The sequence below is a fragment of the Podarcis liolepis genome (assembly GCF_965112155.1).
Source record: "Podarcis liolepis genome assembly, chromosome: 11".
NCBI lineage: Eukaryota > Metazoa > Chordata > Lepidosauria > Squamata > Lacertidae > Podarcis > Podarcis liolepis.
Genome location: NC_139565.1, coordinates 8,772,876 through 8,798,689, shown reverse-complemented (window position 1 = coordinate 8,798,689; position 25,814 = coordinate 8,772,876). Strand labels below are relative to the sequence as shown.

Genomic DNA, 25,814 nt, shown 5'->3' with positions numbered 1-25,814 from the left:
GTATGTCTTTTTTTATTTTGGTGATAGTGTTTTCTTATTGTTTTTAGGTTGTGTATGTGTATGGTGTTATATTGTTCAAAACCTTTAATAAATATTATATATTTTTTTAAAAAAGAAAAATTCGCTAGACGAAAAAACTCATGGAACGAATTAATTTCGTCTTGCGAGGCACCACTGTAATTACAACAGGATCTTTTGGGAACTGATAGCCCAGGATGCGTGTTATTTCTGTCGGCACAAATTCCCAAAATCTGATTGCTCAGTATGCCCACATGACGTGAAACATGTTTACATCAGAAGTTCCACATCTCCATCATGGGTCACTGACCCTCAAAAATATTTCACTCAACCTGGCAGGAGTCAGGTACCATCCTGTCAAATCCGTACATAACGTTCCTTTAAGAGTTTCCAAATCAAATACCATTTGTCTGTCAGTATTTGAATAGACAAATCTGCTTGCCATTTTGCTTTATAGCAATTCTGTTAATATTTTGTATATCTGACCTAAAGTTCCATGTGACCAATCAACTGCTGAGATCAATAATTCAAAATTCATACAATTTCTAAAGAGCTATGGCATCTTTATTTATTGGGGAATCTATATCTCACCAAAAATGGTCACAGGGTGGTTTACAAATCTATGGTAATACACAATAAACACAATAAAACAGAAACATTAATAATTTTCATAAATTCCATAAGTAACAACATCATTAAAATTACTTAACCCACCAGCTTCTAAAAGCCTGGCATCTAAAAAGAAGAAGAATATATTAAATGCAGGATTATAATGTAAAAAGGAAAGTTGAATTCACTTAAGGCAGATACCACCAACCTTTCTGGGCTTGTGGACACATTTTTTTTTAAAAGCCTTTTAGGGCTTTAAAGGTCAGCACCAACGTATGGGACTCTTCACACCTCCAATCTAAAGTGGTACCCTGACACTGTTTCATCACCTGAGCCCAACTTTCACAGGTCAAAGGTCTTTTATACTACCCTTTCTCCCTGTGGGGAGAGTTTATTCTACCCTTTCTCCCTGTGGGAGGGTTTATTTTCTGAACGTATTAGCAACATGTGGTATTTCAAATACGGTCTATGGCTGTGAACACCATACCTCTCAAGCACATTTAAAATACCCCCCCCCGAAGAATCCTGGGAACTGTAGTTTACCCCCTCACGGAGCTACCATTCCCAGCACCCTTAACAGACTACATTTCCCAGAATTCTTGGGGTGTTGCTGAGCGTGAGCTTGAAACAGTTCTTGTGGATAAAGCCTACGACTAGAACAGGGGCCAGCAAACTTTTTCAGCAGGGGGCCGGTCCACTGTCCCTCAGACCTTGTGGGGGGCTGGACTATATGGGGGGGGTGAATGAATTCCTTTGCCCCACAAACAACCCAGAGATGCATTTTAATTAAAAGCACACGTTCTAATAGTGTAAAAACACGCTAATTCCCGGACCGTCCGCAGGCCGGATTGAGAAGGCGATTGGGACAGATCCAGCCCCTGGGCCTTAGTTTGCCTACCCAGGAGCTAGAATCTAATTAGGCAGGCCAAAGGCCCAGACACGTTTTGCACCCTTTAAAAGAACTCTCCCTCTGTTTCAAAATAAGTCTATGGAGGAAGCAAAGGGCATTTTTGTTTCAAATTCCTCTCGTTTCCACGTTCCTGATAGATGCATAAAAATGCAGCACTCTTTGAACCTTAGCCTATAAAAGTTAAACTTCAATGTGATTAAATGTTCCCCTCCTCTTACATGATAGGCTGCTGCTTATCAGATATGGGTGTGACAGGTTTCCCTGGCACCTTTTGCCTCCAACTGAAGAAAGGAAGGGTGAGGGAATGTGACGGGTGAGCATTTGTTCACAGGTAGTTTCCTCTGAGCTGCTAGCAAGTGCGCTGTGTACTGTGGCCCACAGCTGAGTAAGTGGCATGTAAGTCAAGCTACATTTCGTATTGTAATTAATTTGGCAGGCCAGTCAGACTCCCCATAATGTCTTCTGCATTCGGGGAGGGTCAGAATTTGAGCAAACTCACAGATTCCTGGACTTGGCTGAGAGCAATGCCAGCTAACCTCCTCATGAGGCCATCCTGGTGACGGTGGGTCGAAACGATGGCGCTGATAGCCAGCCGCTCGATGGAAGTCCTCAACCAGGTCGAAGGTTCTGGCAGACACAGAGGGAGAAGCTGCCAGGGTAACAGGGGCCACGATGTCACCGCGGGAAGAGAGGGTGCCTTTTTACAACACAGGAAGGAGCAGGAAGTGGGCAGAACTCTCCATAAACTCAGGTGTATATCATAGAATCACAGGTACTGTATGTGTGAATAAACCACACCTGCAGACTCCATTGTGCCTTGATTTCCCAGTGGAAGCACAACCATGGGTGAGTGAAAAATTGGTGCTGGATTTTACTAAGCAGATCAAGTAGCATTGGGGGTAAATTCGATTCAGTTCACATTTAAAGGCAGACCAACCAAATCCATAGCTGTCAACTTTTCCCTTTCTTGCGAGGAATCCTATTCAGAATAAGGGAATTTCCCTTTAAAAAAGGGAAACGTTGACAGCTATGCAAATCTGAATTTTTGCAGAAGCAATATGAGAACCCAAACACAGCCATCCTTTGAAATGTGATCATCTCTGAATTTTGCAATAAGGTTCTCCAGCCTTAATAGGGTAAAGCACAGTGGTACCTCAGGTTAAGTACTTAATTCGTTCCGGAGGTCCGTTCTTAACCTGAAACTGTTCTTAACCTGAAGCACCACTTTAGCTAATGGGGCCTCCTGCTGCGCCGCCGGAGCACGATTTCTGTTCTCATTCTGAAGCAAAGTTCTTAACCTGAAGCACTATTTCTGGGTTAGTCTGTAACCTGAAGCATTTGTAACCTGGAGCGTATGTAACCTGAGGTACCACTGTATACATAAGAATGCATATGTTGACAATAATAATATATCATTTGTCTGCCTCAGCAGAAGAAATTAGGTACCTCCTAATTCCAACTGTTCATTATAAGAATACAGCAAGACGAAAAGAATCCGTTATGTGATTCTCTTCGTCTAGCGGTTTTTTTCGTCTTGCGAAGCAAGCCCATTGAAGGATTAGCGGATTAGCGCTATTAGCGGCTTTTAGAGGCTTTTAGCGGCTTATCTGCTGATCGGATCAGCTGATAAGCGGCTTAGCGCTATTAGAGGCTTTTAGAGGCTTTTAGAGGCTTTTAGAGGCTTATCTGCTGATCGGATCAGCTGATAAGCGGCTTAGCAGCTTAGAAAAAGGGGGGAGGAAAAAAAAACAGCAGGAACTCACAAGACATTGTCGTCTTGCGAAGCAAGCCCATAGGAGATTTGTTTTGCGAAGCACCTCCAAAACGGAAAACTCTTTCGTCTAGCGAGTTTTCCGTCTTGCGAGGCATTCGTCTTGCGGGGCACCACTGTAACTGTTTAAAAGCTGGTACAGTGGTACCTCAGGTTAAGTACTTAATTCGTTCCATTCTTAACCTGAAACTGTTCTTAACCTGAAGCACCACTTTAGCTAATGGGGCCTCCTGCTGCTGCCGCACCGCTGGAGCCCGATTTCTGTTCTTATCCTGAAGCACTATTTCTGGGTTAGCGGAGTGTGTAACCTGAAGCGTATGTAACCTGAAGTGTATGCAACCCAAGGTACCACTGTACCTGAGTTTGATCCCTGCCCTGGCCTCTCCCCTCCTTGTCCCCTTTTCCTTGTGTTTTTATGAGCCTTCAGGCAGGTTCAGCAGTTGGACTAAATGACCCTTGTGGTCCAACTCTGTTCTATGATCCTAAGTCTACCATGAGCAGTCTCATTTTTAATCAACACCTTTCCAGATTCCCGCCTGAGATATCAGCCTCACTGCACCTCATGAGCACCCAAAGAAAAGTATGGAATTGGATTGGGGCTGCAGTGAGAGGAAGCTTGACTCTTAACCCTGTGCCAATCTCATCAAAACTGACTTACCCCCAAAATCTATTTACCCTGACCTAGTAAGAGGGGGAAATGGAGCTTTGCACTTGAGATTCCCTAGGCTGAACACTTGATTCGGGAGCTTGGGCTGCAACTGACAATGCCTAGCACTGCTGACCAGGGTATGGGAGTAGGTCGTAGAGGAGAGCTTTCTAAACTTTTCATGTTGGCAGCACACTTTGCAGCCATGCATCATTCCGCAACACAATAATTCAGTTTTACTGACAAACCAGAGGTTAAACTAACCCCTTTCTAGCCGCGGGAAGAGCGTGGGGAGCATTCGCGCAACACACCTACACCCTGCGGCCAACACACTTGTGTGTCACAACACACAGTTTGGAAAGCTCTAGCATAGAGTGTTAGATTCAGTTACCATTTCCCCCACACACGATGGGGGAAACATGCACGATTCAGCCCACATTATGCACATGCTTTGAGATAAAGCAGGTTTTTCCAGCAGTCGGCAATGGTCAAAGAAAGTGTCTTGTTCCCCCAGCCTCTGCTCGATGCTATAGCTTTTCTTTCTCAAGGAACTGGCTGCTGTTCTGCTGTTTCTAATGCCGGCAGGAGGTCCATATGGGAACCTCAGGGGGTTGCATAATAACTGGCTTGTGATGGTCATTCTGGATCCTGGATGGTCTCAGCCATCAGGGTTAATGATGAATCCTTGTGCCTTCATGTAATGAGTCCTTTGTCCTAAAGGCAAAGCTAAAGCTAAAGTCCAGTCAAAGGTGACTGTGGGGTGCGGCGCTCATCTTGCTTTCAGGCCGAGGGAGCCAGCGTTTGTCCTCAGACAGCTTTCCGGGTCATGTGGCCAGCATGACTAAACTGCTTCTGGCGCAATGGGACACCATAATGGAAGCTAGAGCGCACGGAAACGCCGTTTACCTTCCCACTGCAGTGGTACCTATTTATCTACTTGCACTGACATGCTTTCGAACCACCAACCTTCTGATCAGCAAGCCCAAGAGGCTCAGTGGTTTAGACCACTTTTTTGCCTAAAGGCAAAACAAACCATCACACAGTTAAACGACAGCAAAATGGCTGAGAATTAGCCCCACTGAAATCAGTGAGATTTACATTTGAGCATTTATTTTAAAATTTTATGCACTGCACTTTCCTATAAGGCTAAAAGCACCCTATTACAAAATAAAAATCAAAGACATCAGTGAGAGAGGGTTGGCAAAGAAACAGAGATTCAGAAAGCCTGCCTAATAAATATAGTTTTTAGAAGACATGTAAAAAGAGAAAGGTATGACTCTTGCTGAACTTCTATTAGCAAGGAGTACCACAAGACACAGCCTGCCATACTAGGGGTTCAGCCCCTCCACCAGGCAGTGAAGTGAAGTGAAGTAAAGGCCAGCCAGACTTCAGGGGCATGTGAGACCACAAACAGTCCCCCACCAGAAGACTTCAGTGACTGAGACAGAATGTAAGGAATGAGATGGTTCTTAAATAACCTTGGGTGCAAGTTATTTAAGTCATTGTGAATTAACACAGGCCCCTGGCCTGATAGCAGATTGGTTGCCATTGTAGCTGTCTCAACAGGAGAATAATATCTTGCCAATGACCTGCTCCTGTGAGAAATCTGGCTGCTACATTGTTTACTAGTTTCGGCTTCCAGACTGGATTCAAGGGCAGAGCCAACTAAGAGTGTACAAAATTGCGCTGTTCATCCAAGAGCTGGTTAAGTGGTCCTGTCACAGGGACCAACCACAAAACTAGAAGAGCACCACTGGAACCCGGAGAGAAAAGCCCAGATGCTGGAAATGAGATTTATTCCAGGTCTGGAATAACAGACGACTGTGATTTCGGTACCTGTATGTGAGTATCTTAACTAGGAGCAGGCATATTGTATCCATAGGGGGGGTTATGTTCCGGAACATCTTTTATCTCAGCGACAGACAGCAGAGAGCCAAAGGCAACATCATCCTGCAAACCAGCTGGCCTGACCCTGACCACAATGTGCCCTGAGAATGAGCATCTCTCCATGCAAAAAAAAAACAACAACAATTTTAGCTCTCATGTTTTTGTTTGGGTAGTTTACATATCTGGGCCAAGAAAGTTATTCTATGATCTCTATGGGTAAAAAAATAATCACATGACTCACACGTTTATGATTAGACAGGCTTCTTCTTCCTTTTACCAGAGCGAAAAGTAGCAGTGCACCAGAAGAGAGACATTGGCAGTATCTTATCTGAGTCCACAGCATCGGTTCATCATGGGTGAATTCCTGCAGCAGTTCCTCGCTTGCCTCGGGGGCCTCACTTGTCTCGTTTTCCTGGTGAAATGCGTTCGGCTTTTGAAATATTTCTCTCCGCTTGTATGGAGTACTGTGCCTGAGTCTTTTTTTCGGTCCATGGGAGAATGGGCAGGTAAAGCAACTTTTCCTCATATTTTTATTTCTGGGGAAATGTGAACGGATGTGTTGGGATGGGAGCAGGGGAGCAACTCTGTGGATGCCAGATTTGCAGCACAAAAGGTCCCAGCTTGTGGCATCTCCAAACGGGGCTAGGAAAGAATCTTGTCTGCAATCCTGGAGAGTTGATGCCAGTCAGAGCGGGAAGTATTGAGCTAGAATCTAGATGGACCTAATCCAGTCCTCTAACCACGACACTAGCTCTCAATCTTCGAAGGTTCATGGGCATTGCCAGATTTATGTACAGTGGTACCTCTGGTTATGAACTTAAATTCGTTCCAGAGGTCCGTTCTTAACCTGAAACCATTCTTAACCTGAGGTACCACTTTAGCTTTAGTGGGGCCTCCCGCTGCCGCCGCGCTACTGGCGCACGATGTCCATTCTCATTCTGAGGTAAAGTTCTTAACCCGAGGTACTACATCCAGGTTAGCGGAGTCTGTAACCCAAAGTGTTTGTAACCCAAGGTGTTTGTAACCCGAGGTACGACTGTATAAGCTAAACAAGCTATAGCTTAGGGCCCAGTCTCTTGGGGGCCCCAAAAAAATTTAAGGAAAAGAACATGGATGTACATTTTCAAAATATAAGATAAAAAATAAATATAATAAAACCTACATACAGCAACAGTGTTTTGTGTTGTATAGGCTCCTATGATGTAAGGAATGAGCCACCAATCATTTTAAGAATAACTTAATAATTATTTCACTATTAATATACAGACATACGTCGGGTTGAAGTAGCTTCAGGTTGAGCATTTTCGGGTTGCACTCCGCGGCGACCAGGAAGTAACGGAACGCATCACTTAAGGGTTTTGTCACTCACACATGCGCAGACGCTCAAAATGATGTCACACGCATGCGCGGAAGAGGCAAATCGCGACCCACACACGCGCAGACATGGGTTGCATTCGCTTCAGGATACGAACGGAGCTCCGGAACGGATCCCATTCACATCCAGAGGTACCACTGTACTTCTTCTTAATTGTATTTTAGTTCAACAATTACTTTGATAAAATACATATTTTGTGATGTGCAAATGGCTTTAGATACCTATTAGGTCCATAAATTTCCATATAGCATATATTCAACACAAAAAACATATTATAATATTGACACATGCACCCTTGAAATGTTTTTTTAATGCAGTTATGTAACTGAGAAGCGTTAATATGCAACTTCAATCTTTTTGAAATACAAAGAAACTCAGGCTGCAGTCCTACACAAATTTATCTGGAAGTAAGCTCCAGTAAACTCAGTGGAACTTGTTTTGGAACAGACACATGCAGGACAGCAATGAGAATTACTTTTGCTTATGGCAATGACTGGTTTGCCAGTGGCAGATTCCTAGCCCACATCATCTTAATACGATTTACAAACCTAAGTTCTCCGGCCATTATCATTTTTTATGAGTGAATAGAGAGATCTCCTGCTCAGTGATGTGACTACAAACTGATAATTTAAAATAAAAACAAACCCATGGGCTTGGATGCTAAGATAATGGATGCTTTGTAAACCTTTATGCAAAGCAGCTCCAAAGAAATGGATGGACCTAACTTAGTCGTCTTTGTTAATTTCAGTACATCTACTCTGAGTAAAAGTAGTTTAAAAAAAAATAATTTTCAGTGATTTTCCAAAGAAACAAAAAGTAAAGAGTCCCCAAAAGTAAAACACAAAATATAACAAAGTGAAAAGAGGTCATGGACATGTTGCACTGCTTTTGTCAAGGGTGCCAACAAACACCAGATAAATAATTTTGTCCTTGGGGTTTTGAAAAAATGAGAATCACACATTCCAAACGTCCAACAAAGCTCTCACATGCCATGGAATATTTTGCAGAAGAGGAATATTCCAAACACAGAGGTTAGACAAAGTTTTCCATTTTTGTACAATTGAGAGACCTGCTGCTGCGAATAAAAGAAGCAGCATTTTTATTTATTTATTTTGCTTTTATGTCATGATTACCCTTCTCAAATAAAGAGACGAGTACCAATTGTGGGGTGAATTGAATAGGTTCCTTAATAATTTTAGAGATTTCTTCAAAAACTTCCAGGGGTGCTTTTTCCAAAGAGGGCCAGATTTGATGAAGTGAACATGCGTTAGGGCCGACCAAAGTTGTTGATTTAATTTAGGATTAAAGAGTTTTACCCCAAAGTTGTTCAGCTTTTTTTAGGATTTTACCCCAGGACATATACTGCCACGGGGGCCGGATTAAGTCGACTGGCGGGCTGGATTAGGCCCCCGAAATGGACTTTGGACATGCCTGCTAATTTAAACCAAAGACTTTAACTAGTAGACATGCCCCCCCATAAATGGAAGTGAGTTTGAGAGGACCCACATCACTGCTAGCAATCTGGAGCACTAGCCTGGAGGTAAAACATGAAAGAGAGACTGGCCTACCATCTGCAGTTTATTTTGAGAGCGAGTTCCCTCACCCTTACAGAAAGTTGTTTGATTAGTCTATTGGTCCACATTCTGTTCTCAATACGTATCATAATTAAAGTTTGTTTCCCAATTTAGTTTCAAACTCACAAGTTTTCTAGTCATACTACTTACCATTTCAATAATAATAATAATAATAATAATAATAATAATAATAATAATAATAATAATAATAATAATAATAATTTATACCCCACCCTCCCCAGCCAGGGCGGCTAACACCAGTAAAATTACAGTAAAAACATAATGGGAGGGGGGGGGGGAAACCAATTTAAAATACAGGTTAAAATGCAATTTAAAATGCAGCCTCATTTTAAAAGCAGCCCATAGACCAAAACCATAAGGGGAGGGAAACATAAGGGTCAGACTCAGTCCAAACCAAAGGCCAGGCGGAACAGCTCTGTCTTGCAAGTCCTGCGGAAAGATGTCAAGTCCCACAGGGCCCTAGTCTCTTGTGACAGAGCGTTCCACCATGTCGGGGCCAGTACTGAAAAGGCCCTGGCGCTAGTTGAGACCAATCTAAGCACCTTGCAACCTGGGACCTCCAAATATGTAGTGACCTCCAAAATATATAGTGCTGCCCTAAACCATTTCCAGTAGAACCAATATCTAGAAGTATGTCTTCTGTTCATGTGAGGGGTTGAGCAGCTTGTACACATACATATGCAGTGCTTTTCTTCTGGAAAAAAGGGAGGAACTCACCAAAATATTTGTTTGTTTGTTTGTTTGTTTGTTTGTTTGTTGTGGGCCCAGTCACAGTGCTGCCACACACACACACACACCCAGACAGTGATCTGGATTAGAAATGGCCACAACTTTATTGATTACAGATACAGGGGTTTTTTGGCTCAGGCACTGAGTGTATGTACCTCAGGTTACATACGCTTCAGGTTACAGACTCCCCTAACCCAGAAATAGTACCTCGGGTTAAGAACTTTGCTTCAGGATGAGAACAGAAATCATGCCCTGGCGGCGCGGCAGCAGTGGGAGGCCCCATTAGCTAAAGTGGTGCTTCAGGTTAAGAACAATTTCAGGTTAAGAACAAACCTCCGGAATGAATTAAGTACTTAACCCGAGGTACCACTGTATATCCGTTACAGCCCCACCAGACCAAAAATAACAATTGTTTAATTTTAAAAGTTAAGGGAACTCGGTTCCGCTGAGTTCCATATGGGACTCAGCTATATGGCTGCAAATAAGTGTGTTGTAAAGTGCATTATACAAATGTCATACTAGATGGCGATGGTGAGCAATGGCAAATTCTATATATTTTTCAAAACGTTTTTTTAAAAAAGCATTTCACAACATTTTTTTATATGTGTCTAGATTCCACCCTGCTTAAAAAGCAAACAAATCCCTGCATATAGGTTGTTTAGGAGATGTACAATTTTATATAATTGACAAACCGATGGTCAGAGATGATGGGAGCTATTGCCCAGCAATATCTCAAGGGATGCTGTCTCTACATTTCTCAATCAATGAGACTGGGATGTCCCAAAAAAATCATGTGGAACCGCAGTGTTTGAATGCAAGAAAGAACAAGCCAGCTAAAGATCACATACTGTCTTTATTGTCTCATCATTTAGTGATCACAGGATCTGGCGACGGGATTGGAAAAGCCTATTCCTTTGAGGTATGATAAACATGTACAAAATCTCTTTGCATTTATGTCGTGTTTTGGAGTATTCATAGGGCTTTGCATACATGTTTCTCACAGTCAGTCAGTCAGTCAGTTTTACTGCACATAGCCTAAGGCTGCTGTAACGTACACAAGAATCATTCAACAATTAAAATATGCTGGATTAATATGAAAAACGTAAAACATTTATATTATCAAGACATTACCTACTGTAAACAAAGCTATAAGAGTACCTTAATATACAGGTTAAGACATTAAACAATAAAATTTATAGGCTAAAATCGTCACATGGCCACTAATATATTAAAAAATAATATTAATTAGTACAATGTGCAATTATATTCGGAGTTTGGTGATAAAGATAGACTATAGCTTGATGTCGATAGGGTCAAATAAATTCATCTCCTTTACAGTTGGTTGCTATCTTGGCTATATAATTTGCTCTAATTTTCCTAGCGGCAGTTGCAAAGAGTGCTACACGCCAGGTCACATACTTATCTGTGTCTGTGAGGAGATATAAAATCGTGTCAGAGGGGTTCTCACAGCAACCCTTACAGTCCTGTAAAACTATATTTATCCAAGGGACAGGAGAGTGCGTGGGGCTATGTGGGAAGCTCCCACGATGTAAGGGAATTAAGGGCACAGCAACATGATGCTGGAATTCCATGGGATGAACAGCTTAGTGCTCAAGCCAGCTCAGGGATTGTCTGCTACAGAAAGTCATTCTTTGCAGCCTCCCCATGGTGCTTCACAAAGGAAATCGGGGGAAATGTTATCCCAAAGCTCCTGCAACATGGAACCAACAGTTTTTGGGGCAAGGGGATTGCATTGTGCATAACACTGATGTATTGAAGAGGCAGGAATAGAGAAGCTTCTATAATAATAATAATAAAATTTATTTATACCCTGCCCTCCCTGGCCAGAGCCAGGCTCAGGGTGGCTAACACCAGTAAAATTACAATAAAAAATAAACCAATTTAAAATACAGGTTAAAATATAATTTAAAATGCAGCCTCGTTTTAATAGTAGCCCATAGATCAAAACCTTAAGGGGAGGGAAACATAAGGGTCAGACTGATGTGGACACAGTGGCGGAGGAAGGGGGTGGGAGGGCAGTCCACCCCGGGTGCCATCTCTGAGGAGGGGTGACAAGAAGGCTCCCCGCAAGGGGCTCATCCCACCGCCCCCGGGCGCGGCAGCACAAGCCACCGCCATCGCACCGCCGCACCCGCGTGCGAAGGATCCTCCGCTCGCGGCTGCACCCTCCGCCGCCGTCTATTCAGCGCTTGAGCGGTGCCGTCAGCAAACCGCCCAGTGGCGCATGCGCGTGTGCTGTACATACCGCACATGCAGGCTGCACACATGTGCCATATGGACGGCGGCGGTATCCGCGCCGCTATATACCGTGCATGCCTGCCCCGTATGGATGGTGGTGGGATCCCTCTGCCGCCGCTGCCACCGCAAGCAGAGGATCCCACCACTGTGTGTATTGTGTGCGTGCATGCACGATATGTAGCGGCATGTGTGGTGTGACGTTAACATATGAGAGTGCTGGAGGTGAAATAGTTAATCAGGTTACCCAATCAGAACCCAGGGGGTGGAGTCAGAGGGACTATAAAACCAGCTCTGGGAGGGGCGAAAGGGGGAGTTCGTTGGGAGTTGGGTGGTTGGTTGGAGTGGGAGTGAATTGGGTAGGTCTATGGGTAGGTTGAGTTAGTGTAGCGAAATAAGCTGAGTCAGGAACAGTTAGGAGCTAGGAAGATGAGTAAATATCTGAGAGGTGGTTTAGTGAGTGAGAGCAGGTAGCGGAAGTTATAGGTCTGGATAGGCTCCCCATGAATGTAATTGACCGATACCGTTTATGAAACCACACGCTTGTTAAACTGCAAAAAATAAACACAAGTTTATGTTCCAATTTAACCCTGACTGGACTCAGTATTGTACCAGGTAGGGCCTGGGTGGTGGCAGCGAGAAATAAAGTGGTGGCACAGGGATCAATAGACGGTGAAACGTCTGGGGACCCTGTGTGATCACCACACGTGGTAGTAGCGGCACGTGCACATGTGCTATACGTACATTGTGTGTGCATGCGCCGGTGGGCAGTTTGCCCCACCCCGACACCCCGCCCCGGGTGCCGGTTCTCCTTCCTTCGCCCCTGTGTGGACACATCAGAGAATCATAGAGTTTGGAGTGGAGGCCTGTGGACCACTTAGTCTATCCTGCTGTCGGATGCAAGAAGTGTTGGAACCAAAGCATCCCAAAGAGATGCCTCTGCTTGAAGACTTCCAGGGAAGGAGAGCTTGTCTCTCCACCCAGACACATTGGGGACCAACTGTGGTGAGCTCCTGCCGGCTGTTTAAAATGCAACTTACTTACTCAAACTTACTTTGGCCTGATCCCACTTGAATGATTCCTGACTGCTATAATTGGGATAGGTTGTTTTTATTTTGTTTTTCCCCCAAAATTGTTTTATTCATTTTATAACACAAATAAAGAACACAAAAAACCCCAATACAAACAAATTATTGTCATATCCTTATTTTTCTAAACATTGTTAAGTGGGTTTCCCCAAGGACCACCTATCTGATTTTCATTTTACTTCATCTTTAGCAGTTTACATATATCATAGTTTCTAACCATCTTTTTTTAAAATCAAACTTAAAATAACTTCACATTTTATAAAAAATAATACTATTTTAAAATAAACTTTATTCTGCTTCTAACCCTACAGCCTATATCCACTTCCAAAGCTATTTAAAGATTTAAATATTAACATATTTTTTCAAATATTCCTTAAACTTCTTCTAGTCTTCTTCCACCATCTCTTCTCTCTGGTCTCGGAGTCTCCCAGTCAGTTCGGCAAGTTCCATATAGTCCATCATCTTCATCTGCCTATTGTGGTTTTTTTATTATTGGTATATTCAATTGCTTATGAGTTGTTGTTTTGAATTTGAATGTGTGTGTGTTTTTTACTGAACACCACCTCCTGTGGTATTATTTCCAAATAAACAAATGGTCCCATAATTGACCTGCATTCATTTACTCCTAATGTTCAACTAAAACCCACCCTCCTGTAATTTAAACTTATTTGATCTAGTTCTGCTCTCTGGAACAGCAGAGAAGAAGTCTTTGTCCTCTGCTATGTAATACTATTTCAAATATTTTAAGAGTGATATCTTGTACTTCTCACACCCACCCCGGTCTTGTCTTATTTGGTTCCCAGTTCTTATACCACGGGAGAGGGAGAAGGTTAGAGAAAGTAAAGAAGAGAGTTAGGAAACTTCCTTATGACCTGCTTATTGTGCATTTATCCTGATTTGTTTGCAGGAAGATTAGATGATGTTGGCTATTTAAAGCATTCACCTGATTTGTTTGTGGGAAGATTAGAAGCCATTGCATCAGAGCAAGTGTTCTGCGTCTTCCTGTTCAGGTCCCCATCATTTCCCTTATTGCAAAAAGTTTCATCTTTTGGTTACATGAAACTTCCCAGTCCACTATAATTGTTCAACCTGAATTTGCCAGCACGTGATTGAATCCCACCAGGAAATAGAGACAGTTAATGAGCACCTTGAATGGTGCTCATAATCTCACCCTTTATTAGGATTTCAATACTTTTGCCACTAGGAGTCAGAATTTCCCTGATCTGCATCGCACAACTGGAAAGCAATTGCTTCCTTTTAGCTGCACTTGTGTATCCTCTGCAGTTGCAGATATTAGGACAAATGCAACAAGCATCTGGGTAGCTTCTGCCATATCAGTGCAGCCCAATCATTCCAGAAATACTAATATATTTACGACTTGCTTCCATAGCTCGCCAGACGTGGATTAAATATTGTTTTGATTAGCAGAACACTAACAAAAATGCAGAAGGTAGCCTCTGAAATTGGTAAGTATCTAATATGTGAAAAAGTTATCACCTGATATCTTTATGCCTTCAGTTGTAATCCGAAGCAGACTTGCTAAGTGTGCAGGAGGAAGTACCTTTGAATTCAGTGGGACATTTTGCTGTATAAACAGGCTTAGAAGTGCCCTGTAAAATTCATTTTATTAATCAACTAGGAATTATTTAATTAGGCGATAGCCTGACTAGGAAAAAACCTTTGCTGCATGGAGTGTGGGGCATCCCAGATTCTCCTTTGCCAGGAAAGTGTATGCTGTATCTAACAGCACAACCCATTTTGCTGGCAAATAAAAGTTGATCCACACTTGACACAGCATTTGAAGTTGTGGCTTACTCACCACTTGCCTCAGTGAACACTAACGTAGAAGTGTGGCCCTTCAGATTTGATACTGGACTACAGCTCTCATAATCCCTGACTGTTACCCATGCTGACCAGGGTTGATGGAACCTGGAATCCATCAACATCTGGAGGGACACAGATTCACAGTTGTTGGGGTCCAATGACATGCCAGTGTGGTCCACTGCATGTTTAGAGACATGCCCCTTCCCATCAGATGTTACTAGGGCCACTTGGACTTGCTGATCACAAGGTCGGCAGTTTGAGTCCCCATGACAGAGTGAGTTCCTGTTGCCCTGTCCCAGCTCCTGCCAACCTAGCAGTTCGAAAGCACACCAGTGCAAGTAGATAAATAGGTACCGCTGCGGTGGGAAGACAAATAGCATTCCTGTGTCCTCTGGTTTCTGTCACAGTGTTCCATTGCGCCAGAGGCAGGTTATTCATGCTGGCCACATGACCTGGAAAGCTGTCTGTGGCCTGAAAGTGAGATGAGTGCGACAACCCCATAGTCGCCTTTGACTGGACTTAACCGTCCAGGGGTCCTTTACCTTTTACTTTAGCTTACTAGGTGAATGGAATGGATATTCTACACCAGTGTTGTCTGCGTAAAGTGTGAGCTGGCTGTACATATGTAGAATTAAATTTAAGAGCTCTTGTACTGGTGCAATAGTTGGAGCTATTGCTTTGGTGTAAGGCAGGATCCAGCGCTCAAGTTCTCAAACTGTGACCTTGTGGTGGTCCACAAGTTTCATTAAAGTGTTTCACAGAAAAACACAGTCAGTAATATTTCTACTACATTCTGCACTTGATTTGTTTGTTTGTTTATGACGATGGAGATAAGGGGTAGTTTTGACCAGGGCCATGAGGCTGTCAAGTCTATGGCCTAAGTCTTGTGATTTCCATAATACAGTTTTGCTACAGTCTACTAATTTTCCCCTTAAAAATCACCAGTTAAAGAATCCTTTGTCAATATCCTGGCCTAGGGCCTGTGATTGTCATAATATAGCACTACTGTCGTTTTGGTGCTTCTGCCAGTGCTTAAGGAAAAGCGTTGTTAAAACATGACTTATGTATGTGTTTAGCTTTATAGAACAAAATAAGTAAGTTACATGGTCTGCTGAGACCTCAAACAATAGTCAAGAGGTCTTGGGAGGAGGAGACACCTTTGAGAACCATTGACCTAGCATATTTCCTCAATGCATTGCTGTCTTAGCAGTAGCCAAGGAAATTCTTAAAGAGCACAAAAATGACTCTCTTTCTCCCCCTCCCCCCAAATGCAGAGCAGTCCACAGGGAGAAAAGTGAAAATTATACAAGCTGACTTTACCAAAAGGAACGTGTACAATGACATTGAAGATGGTCTTCAAGGATTAGAAATTGGAATTTTGGGTAAAGTTTCTGATAGCGCTTTTCAAGAGTTCCTTTTGGGTTGCAGTGAGGCAGTGTGGTGTAGTGGTTGGATCAGGCATAGGCAAACTCCGGCCCTCCAAATGTTTGAGACTACAATTCCCATCATCCTTAGCTAACAGGACCAGTGGTCAGGGATGATGGGAATTGTAGTCCCAAACATCTGGAGAGACAGTTTGCCTATGCCTGGGTTAGATTGTCGGACGAGGACCTGGGAGACCAGGGTTCCTAATCCCCACTCAGCCATCTTGAAGCTAACTGGGTGACCTTGGGTCAGTCACCGCCTCTCAGCCTAACCTTCCTCTCAGGGTTATTGTGAGGGTAAAATGGAAAGGGAGGAACACCAGGAACACATTGAGCTCCTTTGGAAGGGGAGGAAGGTGGGATAAAGGCAACAAATAAGTAAATAAAACAAACTCTTCTCGCATAGTTATTGAAATTATATTATGTCAAACTGGTCCTCATCAGACCTACAAGTGGCTGATCTGGGGTCAATTTTGTATTATGTTTAAAAGGCCTATTATCTTCTGAATGAGTTCAACAGATGCTATGCCTTCACAGTAGCTCAGTTTAAGGCAACCTTTACTAATGGTGCCTTCCAGATGTTTTGGACTACAACTCCTATCAGTCCCAGGTAGATGTAGTCCAAAACACAGCGCCACCACTGAGCCTCTTGGGCTTACCGATTGGAAGGTCGGCGGTTCAAATCTGCACAGTGGGGTGAGCTCCCATTGCTCCGTCCCAGCTCCTGCCAACCTAGCAGTTCAAAAGCACAGCAACACAAGTGGCTAAATAGATACCGCTGTGGCGGGAAGGTAAACAATGCTTCCATGCGTTCTGGTTTCCATCATGGTGTCCCATTGCACCAGAAGCAGTTTAGTCCTGCTGGCCACATGACCCAGAAAGCTGTCTGTGGACAAACACCTGCTCCCTTGGCCTGAAAAGCAAGATGAGCACTACAACCCCATAGTTGCCTTTGCCTAGACTTAACCGTCCAGGGGTCCTTTAGTCCAAAACATCTGGAAGGCACCAGGTTAAACCAGCAGCAACTGATCTAAGTAGTTGTGCCAGATAGTTGTGTGACTCACTGTGTTTCTGTTTATTAGTTAACAACGTTGGAATGCTTTCTAGCCCCTCTCCAACCCGTTTTCTTAATGGACCAGAGAATGACGGGGTAAGGATTATTCTATGTTTGTGCTCTTGAAAGCAACTGCTCAGAAGGCCCACACTTCCCTTTCATATGGAACAGAGAAATTAGTTTATTTATTTATTATTGCCTTTGTCCATGGAGTTTTCTTGGCAGGGATATTGGAGTGGCTTGCCGGTTCCTGCTCCAGGTGGATCACGTTTGGTCAAAACTCTCCACTATGACCTGTCTATCTTGGGTGGCCCTGCATGGCATAGTTCATAGTTTCTCTGAGTTATTCAAGCCCCTTCGCCACGGCAAGGCAGTGATCCATGAGGGTAGTGATGGTAGGCAAGGGTAGTGATGTATGGAAGTGAGAGCCGGACCATAAAGAAGGCTGAACGCTGAAGAATTGACGCTTTTGAATTATGGCGCTGGAGGAGACTCTTGAGAGTCCCATGGACTGCAAGAAGATCAAACCTCTCCATTCTTAAGGAAATCAGCCCTGAGTGCTCACTGGAAGGACAGATCTTGAAGCTGAGGCTCCAATACTTTGGCCACCTCATGAGAAGAGAAGACTCCCTGGGAAAGACCCTGATGTTGGGAAAGATTGAGGGCATAAGGAGAAGGGGACGACAGAGGATGAGATGGTTGGACAGTGTTCTCGAAGCTACGGACATGAGTTTGACCAAGCTGCGGGAGGCAGTGGAAGACAAGAGTGCCTGGCGTGCTCTGGTCCATGGGGTCACGAAGAGTCAGACGTGACTAAACGACTAAACAACAACAACATTTATTGTTCATTGAATTAATTTCGATCAAGTTGCATTTGATCTGAACAGAGCAAGTGTAGCCAGTATCGCAAGTTCCTCCAGGTGTTCTTAGATGCAAATTTCCATTAGCCCCAGCCTGAATGGCCAATGAACAGGGATGATGGGAATTGTGGTCCAGCAACATTTGAAGGACACCACATGGACTCCCCCTAGAATAAGACATTTCCACAGAGTTATTGGACCAGCTATTTTTAGCCAAAGTCCTTAAACCCTTTATTTCCCTGAAGACCATAGTGCAGAAATGATAAAGTCTCTGCAGAATGCACAGGAAAAAATCCTGCAAGCATAAGGGAAGGGAATAGGGAAATGCAGTAGAATTAATCTATAATGCCCAACTTTATGATGGCCTGAACATAACAGAGAAAGAAAAATTGAGGCTGCCATCCTATGCACACCTACGGGGAGTAAGTCTCAATGAAAACTATGGGACTTGCTTCTGAACAAGTATGAATAGGGCTATATTATAAATCTCACTGGTCCCAGCGAATAGCTGTTTTGATCTAGCAGACTTCAGAGAAGTGTGACTAGCCCAAGGTCACCCAGCAGCTGCATGTGGAGGAGTGGGGAATCGAACCCAGTTCACCAGATTATGAGTCTACCGCTCTTAACCACTACGCCACAATTGGCTTGCTCCGCCACTGACCCTAATCACTGGTGAATAAATCAAGTGCATCTTCCCTGTGCATCTAACAACAACAACAATTTATTATTTATACCTTGCCCATCTGGCTGGGTTTCCCCAGCCACTCTGGGCAGCTGATGTTGCACTGTGCAACAATTATCCCGTTCTTGATAGTACATAGGTCAGAAGATGGTTCTGGAGATGGAAAAATGGCCCACAACATCTTGATATCCAAGGTAGAAAATACACACACCCCACGCACAGAGAGAGTAGTGGGTTGTTTTTTTTTATAAATAAGCTATATCTGACACTTTGTGGCCCATTTAATGGTCTCCCAAAGCCTGTTGTTTGAGACAGGGCACCTCATCCCTATTGGTGGGGTGGCCCCATGCAAACAAATCCATTATTTTCCTACCACATTATATTAAAAGGCATGTTTGGGCACAGACAACCTTTATTCGTCCTTAAATGTTTCCTTTTTTTCCTGTGGCCCTCGAGATGTTGTTGAACTTCAACCCCTGTCCTGCCCCAGCCAGATGGCCAATGGTAGGAGAATACGGGAGATGAAATTCAACAACGCTTGCAGCGCCAAATGCTCTCCATTCCCGTTTAAGACATTATGTGCAATTGAACTTTCTGGAACTCTTTCTCTCCACCAGATCAGTCAGCCTCTCATGTAATCTACTTTTTATTCCCTATAGGACCTCATCAACTGCAACATCTTCTCTGTCACCAAGGTATGTACCACACAATAGCTATGCATGTGTAGAAAATAAAGATATTTTTGGGGGGTGGGTGGGAGATTTCACAGACATCTCGGCTGTGGTCAAAGATGTTTTCCTCACACAATGTGGATAGCTGGTGATAGCTATGTTTCTTATTCACTGAGAAGATCCTGGAGGAGTTTTTGAGGACCAAACTGATTTGTGGTTGCTGTGGGCTGCTTCACACTTTATGGGGACATGTTGCAGGTTGTGTGCTTGCCAGAACAAAAGTGCAACATTTGAACGGAATGCTTGTCATTCTTAGAAAGCCTTGTCTGAGCCAAGAAGATGAAGGAACATTCCGTTCAGTTCACAGTTTAATGCGAACCTACCTGATTTCCACTTCCCAAAATGATACATGAACCGAAATGCAGCTATGCTTTGAAAATGGCACTTCTCCAAATTTTGCGATGCCTTTCTCCAACCTAAAAAATGTGCTAAAAATGTTTTTAACACAGGAAATGTTAATAAAAAGGCACAGATTAGCAAATATAACATATATATATATATATATATATATATATATATATATATATATATGGAAAATTGCTTACAAATTACAACCTGTCCCCAAATATATTCATTTTTGTACGCAGTTTTTTGGTTGGGGAACTGGATCACAAAATTCAGAGAAGCCTGGATTCCAAAGGATAGCTGTGTTTTGGCTAAAGTATTGCTTTAGGAAGTGCAAATTAGGTGGATTTGCATGAAACGTTGAGCTGTGGAGTTTGGAATATAGCACATTCCAGGTGGTCTACTCTGTGTTAGTGCTCTGGCTCGTATAAATTATTATATTTTGTTGCAAGCAACCCAGAGTGGTTGGGGAAACCCAGCCAGATGGGTGGGGTATAAATAAATTGTTGTTGTTGTTATTCATGTATATATATATTTTTAGATGACACGGATGATTTTGAAACAGATGGTGTCAAGGTAAACCTCTTTCTTATGTTCAAGATTTTAAAAAACAAACAAACAAACAGAAAAAAACAAGAAGAAGCTTTCGAACTGGAATTAACTTTGGTTTAACTTCCAGAATCCAGTTGTGTTACTTGGTGCAACCAGGGGCATGCCTCCCTGGAGAACATCATGATCACTGTGGACAAACATTGGCTCCCTCGGCCTGAAAGCGAGATGAGCACCACAACCCCATTGTCGCCTTTGACTGGACTTAACCGTTCAGTGGTCCTTTACCTTTACCTTTTTATTGGAAGCCTTTGGTATGTTTAACATTAGGTTACAAAACGAGTGTTTACATTGCAAGTTTTATGTCATGTTGTTTTTCAGACAAAAGGGACTGATTCTGAACGTCTCTTCTGCCGTAGGCACCTTTGTCTGTCCATTATATGCAGTCTATTCTGCCTCTAAGGTAAGAATTCTGTGCTTGTTTTAGACATTTTCTGCGTCGTTCTAGGATTTATGGGATCAAAAGGAAATTGAAATTACAGCAGCAGCCTGCTGTCCTTATCTCCAGTGGAAGTAGGATCTACTGGAAGCAAAGGCAAGGTAGCAACTCATGAGTAAAGCCTATGATTTGCAGGCAGAAGGTGCCTGGCGTGATTTTCAGTGTCTTCACATGGGCCTTGGAATGTCCCCTGAGAAGTGCAGTTCTGTGAAAGGGAGGAGACACACCTCAAACCGAATTCTCCACACTCTAACACATGTATATTTATGTAAATATGTGTGTGGGGGTTACCTGTCTGCCTTTCCATCCCATTAATGGGTCACCTGAGGCAGCTCAGAGCAACAGGATGTAGAGACAGTACAAGCAGCACATTAGAAGATGCTAAGATAGGAATAAACACCCAAACACTGCTCATATTCTGTGGGCATGCTGTAATAAAACTGTTTTGCTAAGTGTCTAAACACCATCAGGTAGGGGATCTGCTAGATCTGTGAGGGAAAAGTGAGTTCCACAGTCTGGGTGCCACAAGGAGAAAAGATTCTCTTCTGCATGCTCATCAACCTACAGAGGAAACAAAACGTATTATTACAAAAGCCCACTGCCAAGCAGTGTCCAGAGCACATGGGATCACAGGCATCAACACAGGATCTGTGTCCCTTTGGAGAATAGAAGACACAGTGGAGACTCTTGCACTTTAAGAAATAAGGTTTATTCGCCTATTTACACCCTCAGTCTGCATGGAGGGGTTCCAGATCTTACAGCATGGCCCAAAGCATCGCAGGCAGTCTGTCCTTCTCCCTCGCCAAGATGGATTTCACCCTTTCTTCAAAAAAATATTTTTATTCATTTTTAGTTTTAACAGTTAGCATCACAAATAAGTCATAATCATGTACATGTATTATTCTCCAAATTCCTCGACTCCCCTCCACCCCTCCATAGTTTCCCTGGTTATTCTTTTCCGACTGCATCTTATAATGTTCTCCATACTTCCTTAAAACTCAGTTCTCACCATAGGTCTCGTTACATTGCAGATGTGTTTTTTAGAATCCGGCCAATGTTTACAGTGTTCCTTTAAGTAACTTATAAATTTTCCCCATTCTTTATTAAATTTATTATCTTCTTCATCTCTGATCTTTCTGGTCATTTTTGCCATTTTGGCATAGCCCATCATCTTTGCCAACCATTCTTCTCTTCCATCTTTGGGCTAGCAACATCCGCGCAGCTGTCGTAGGGTACATAAACAGTTTTTTCTGCTCTTTTGGTATTTCTGGACCTAAAATTCCTAATAAGAAAGCTTCTGGTTTGTTTCTTCCCCTTTCTTCTTCCCAGAAGCCCTTTGCCTCCTTCAGAGTAGATACTCCAGTCTGTGGTCATGACCCACAGTGGCTCTCTTAACGGCCCTAGTTTGGCCAGACTACCCAGAAATTCCTTTGCAGCTTATATTCTTCCTCCATATCACAAATCACCCCAAATCATAGCATTTAACACCATGTAGCCTTTGAAATTTGCATTGATCCGAATTTGGCAATGCAGCTCTCCATCTAACTAATGTTTACAGAAATGCACATATTAGGTAAAAGTGTGCATATAAAGGAATATATTCATTTAAAAACTACAAAATCGTGCTATATGAGGAAGCATGACTTGCAAAACTTGTGTTTATTAGGAGAAAGTCACACTAAAATGCTGATGAATTTTCATGAGGATTTTTTTTTAAAAAAAGAAAATTCACAAATTTGCTGTAGAAATGGTTCCAGCAAACTGGATTTAAGATTGGAAAAATTAGAAACTGGGATATCCAAAATTAACAAATCCTTCTATCTCTAGTGATAAGAAAGATAAATCAGAGTGTTTGGGGGGTGGGGGTGGGGATGGGATTCTTGATGTTTCGGCAATTGATTAAAGTGCAAAACACTAACCTGTATTTAATTTTGTCTGTCTAGGCTTTTGTATGTATGTTTTCCAAAGCTCTTCAAGCAGAATATAAAGGAAAGGGAATTATCATACAGGTAATTTATATCTCTCTGCTTTTACAATAAATCTAAATCTAAATCGTCTGCATAGATGAGATACCGGGAGACCTTGGATGTTTTTGCCATTTTCTATTCTTTCTTCGTAATTATGTGAAACATGTCCATTTCTCTCCTTTAGTCCATCCTAGGAGATGCGCTTTTCCCACTAATTGTCATTTAAGCCTCCTATAATCTACAAAGCATTCAAGATTGTGAAAAGGTTGCTGCTGCTGCTGTGTTTGTTTCTTGGTTTAGGCTTTGACTCCTTTGGGTGTCTCTACTCCAATGACCAACTGGGCAGAGACCAATCTCTTCATGAAGTCAGCAGAAGACTTTGCTAGACAATCGCTGGAGTGTGTCACATTCGGGGACGAGACATGTGGATCCTTATCTCATGAATTCTTGGTAATTGAACTGCAAACTTTAATCAGACGAAGGAGATGGCTAGGGTTCCTCATCGCCAACATCTAGGGCCTACTGGTGGCTTTTGAAGACTATTCTTCAATAACATTATTTCTTGCCCAATCCTATCCATGCCCATTCCGAAGTCAGTCCCACTGTGTCCAGTGGGACTCATCCCCCAATGAAAATTAGGATTGCAACCTTGGGTGCAATCCTAAATGGGTAAGGGGGCTAGGGAGTGAAATGGTGGACAATCTGCCACATCCCAACCCCTTGCCAGCTTGTGGACTGAGCAAGCAGACACAAGGTGCATTGCGCGATAAGTAGGCAATGTCCTATAACTTCAGCACAAGTTTTTGTGCGAGCATCTCTGCATGGATGCTTAATAGACAGCTGGCCTAGAAGCTCCCATCATCATTGCACCTTTCTCACTGCCACCCTAAAAAAGGCAGATGATTCCGCCGGAAACCCAGCTCCCAACAGAATATTAAAAAAACATGATAAAACTTCAAATATTAAAAACCTCCCCAAACAGGGCTGCCTTCAGATGTCTTCTAAAAGTCAGATAGTTGTTTATCTCCTTGACAACTGATGGGAGGGCGTTCCACAGGGCAGGCGCCACCACCGAGAAGGCCGTCATCTGAGCAGTAGCGTTTACCATTCACCCACAATGTGCTATCCTGTAAAAATCACATGCAAAAATGATCAGCCTGAATCTTATGAAACCTAACCATATGCATGAGATATTAATGTGCCTCCCCATTTTTATATATACCTTCTAAAGGCAAGGATCATAAAGTGCATTCCTGAATGGATCATCCGCAGTGACTGGTTACAAGAGACTATGCTAGTTAGATATACAAAAAAAGAGAAGAAGAATGGGAAGAGTACCTGAGAAAGCCTTCTTTGGAGCTTATGTTGCTGCAGATCCAGTCTGGATTGTCTGGTATGAACATGCCAGGAGTGAGCTTGATTCGTTGAAAGGCTTTCATTATGAGTAAGAAGAGCCCTTCAACCACTGTCTTTTTTTGCCCTGTTTCAATGCCATATATTAAGTATTTCTGCTTCTGTAGTCCCTTTGGAGCCAGAGTTTACAGATGGCGCACGCTTAGATGTAATTTGATTTTTGCAACATTGATTTTGATGTTGATTTGATCTTAACATTGATCACAACAGTGTAGTATTGTTCTGAAGATTTATTTCACTACGTCTGAAAGAATTAAAATGTAAAAATTTGAAGACCGTTTTTGAGGAGATGGTGGAGGAGGGGGGGCTCAAAGAGTGTGTCCAGAAGCTCTTTCCACCAGCATGGGTGAAAAACAGGTTCACCAGCCTAATGACTTCCAGATGTTTTGGTCTAAACTTCCGTCAGCTCCAGCCCTGCGAAGGGTTGGACTCTATTAGTTATTAGGAGGAGCAAGCAGGAGAAATGAGTGCTTTGTGGGACCATTGTCAACAAATCTTAGCTGTTTGATCATATGACTTAATAAATTTTAATTAATTGATTAAAGTTGCATGTGGACAAAAGCAAATGTCCTGAATCAGGTTGCACAATTTCTCTGCTTGAAGCTAATCTGACACATGTTTCATAGTAGGCGCCATCTTAGAAAAACTGCCTCTTTTAAAATGGTATTTTCTATGTGCAGTTATCAAGATTTGTATTAAAATGATATATAAATTTTAAAATCAGGAACACCTTCTTACTTGGTTAAAAGTGTTTATTAATCTAACCAATTAACCAATTAAACATTTCAGGCTGGTAACTTAGCTGATCTATAATGTAGTGATCTTGCCTAGTTTGAGCCGAGTCGTAGACTATCAAACTACTGTTAACTAATACATCTGTTATGGCTAATATCCAGTAGGATAAACTAATAAATGCGTCTTATAAACTAAAGAATATTACACTTCGTTTGCTTTTGGTTTTACTGTTTTATGTTCATTGCCTCCATTTTTAAACCCACATAGCAAACATTAAAACGTCAGTGAAATGTGGCCTAGTTTATAGTTAATTTCTCAACATTTATTTGGGTTTGGTTCAGTCCATCACTTGTAATGAGCTCGCTGTTGGATCCTTTTGCCTGAACTAGTGTGATATTCTAGAGACATATGGGGCCCTGAGTGCCTGAGTGCCCACAAAATTTTGGTGCCAGGGCCATGCTGGATGACACCCATAGTCCTGGGCACCAACAATCACAGGACCAAGTTGACACTCCTGCAAGGGGCTTTTTACTTTCAAAAAAAGACAAGCCAGGAGAGGCATGATGTCAGTAGCTTTCAAGACCTTACACTAGGCATGGGCAAATTCCAGCCCTCCAGATGTTTGGGATGTTTGGGACTACAATTCCCATCATCCCTGACCACTGGTCCTGTGAGCTAGGGATGATGGGAATTGTAGTCCCAAACATCTGGAGGGCCGGAGTTTGCCTATGCCTGCCTTAGACTCATAAGACGATGTTGGTGGCATCTTGGATGAGCTCTCACAGGAAACAGGGTGCCAGTATTTCCCTAGGAAATTGCAAGAAAAAGGTCAACTGGTTCTGCTCAG

At 42.8% G+C, this 25,814-nt stretch overlaps 1 protein-coding gene across 4 annotated transcripts; it reads left to right on the top strand.

Moving 5' to 3' along the window:
* Positions 1–1,800: 1,800 nt before the first annotated feature.
* Positions 1,801–25,163, top strand: HSD17B3 (hydroxysteroid 17-beta dehydrogenase 3). Of its 4 annotated transcripts, none has more exons than XM_083465033.1 (12): positions 1,801–1,933; positions 6,122–6,347; positions 10,413–10,459; positions 14,275–14,350; positions 15,983–16,090; positions 17,215–17,282; positions 19,388–19,423; positions 20,346–20,380; positions 20,735–20,816; positions 22,796–22,861; positions 23,120–23,269; positions 24,051–25,163. In XM_083465033.1, the coding sequence occupies exons 2-12, from the start codon at positions 6,194–6,196 to the stop codon at positions 24,159–24,161; spliced, it is 933 nt and encodes a 310-aa protein (XP_083321159.1). In that variant the 5' UTR covers positions 1,801–1,933; positions 6,122–6,193; the 3' UTR covers positions 24,162–25,163. The 4 variants fall into 4 exon arrangements, with proteins under 4 accessions (XP_083321159.1, XP_083321160.1, XP_083321158.1 ...); XM_083465034.1 differs by having other exon boundaries at positions 1,879–2,288; XM_083465032.1 differs by lacking the exon at positions 1,801–1,933 and adding an exon at positions 5,129–5,796.
* Positions 25,164–25,814: the final 651 nt, after the last annotated feature.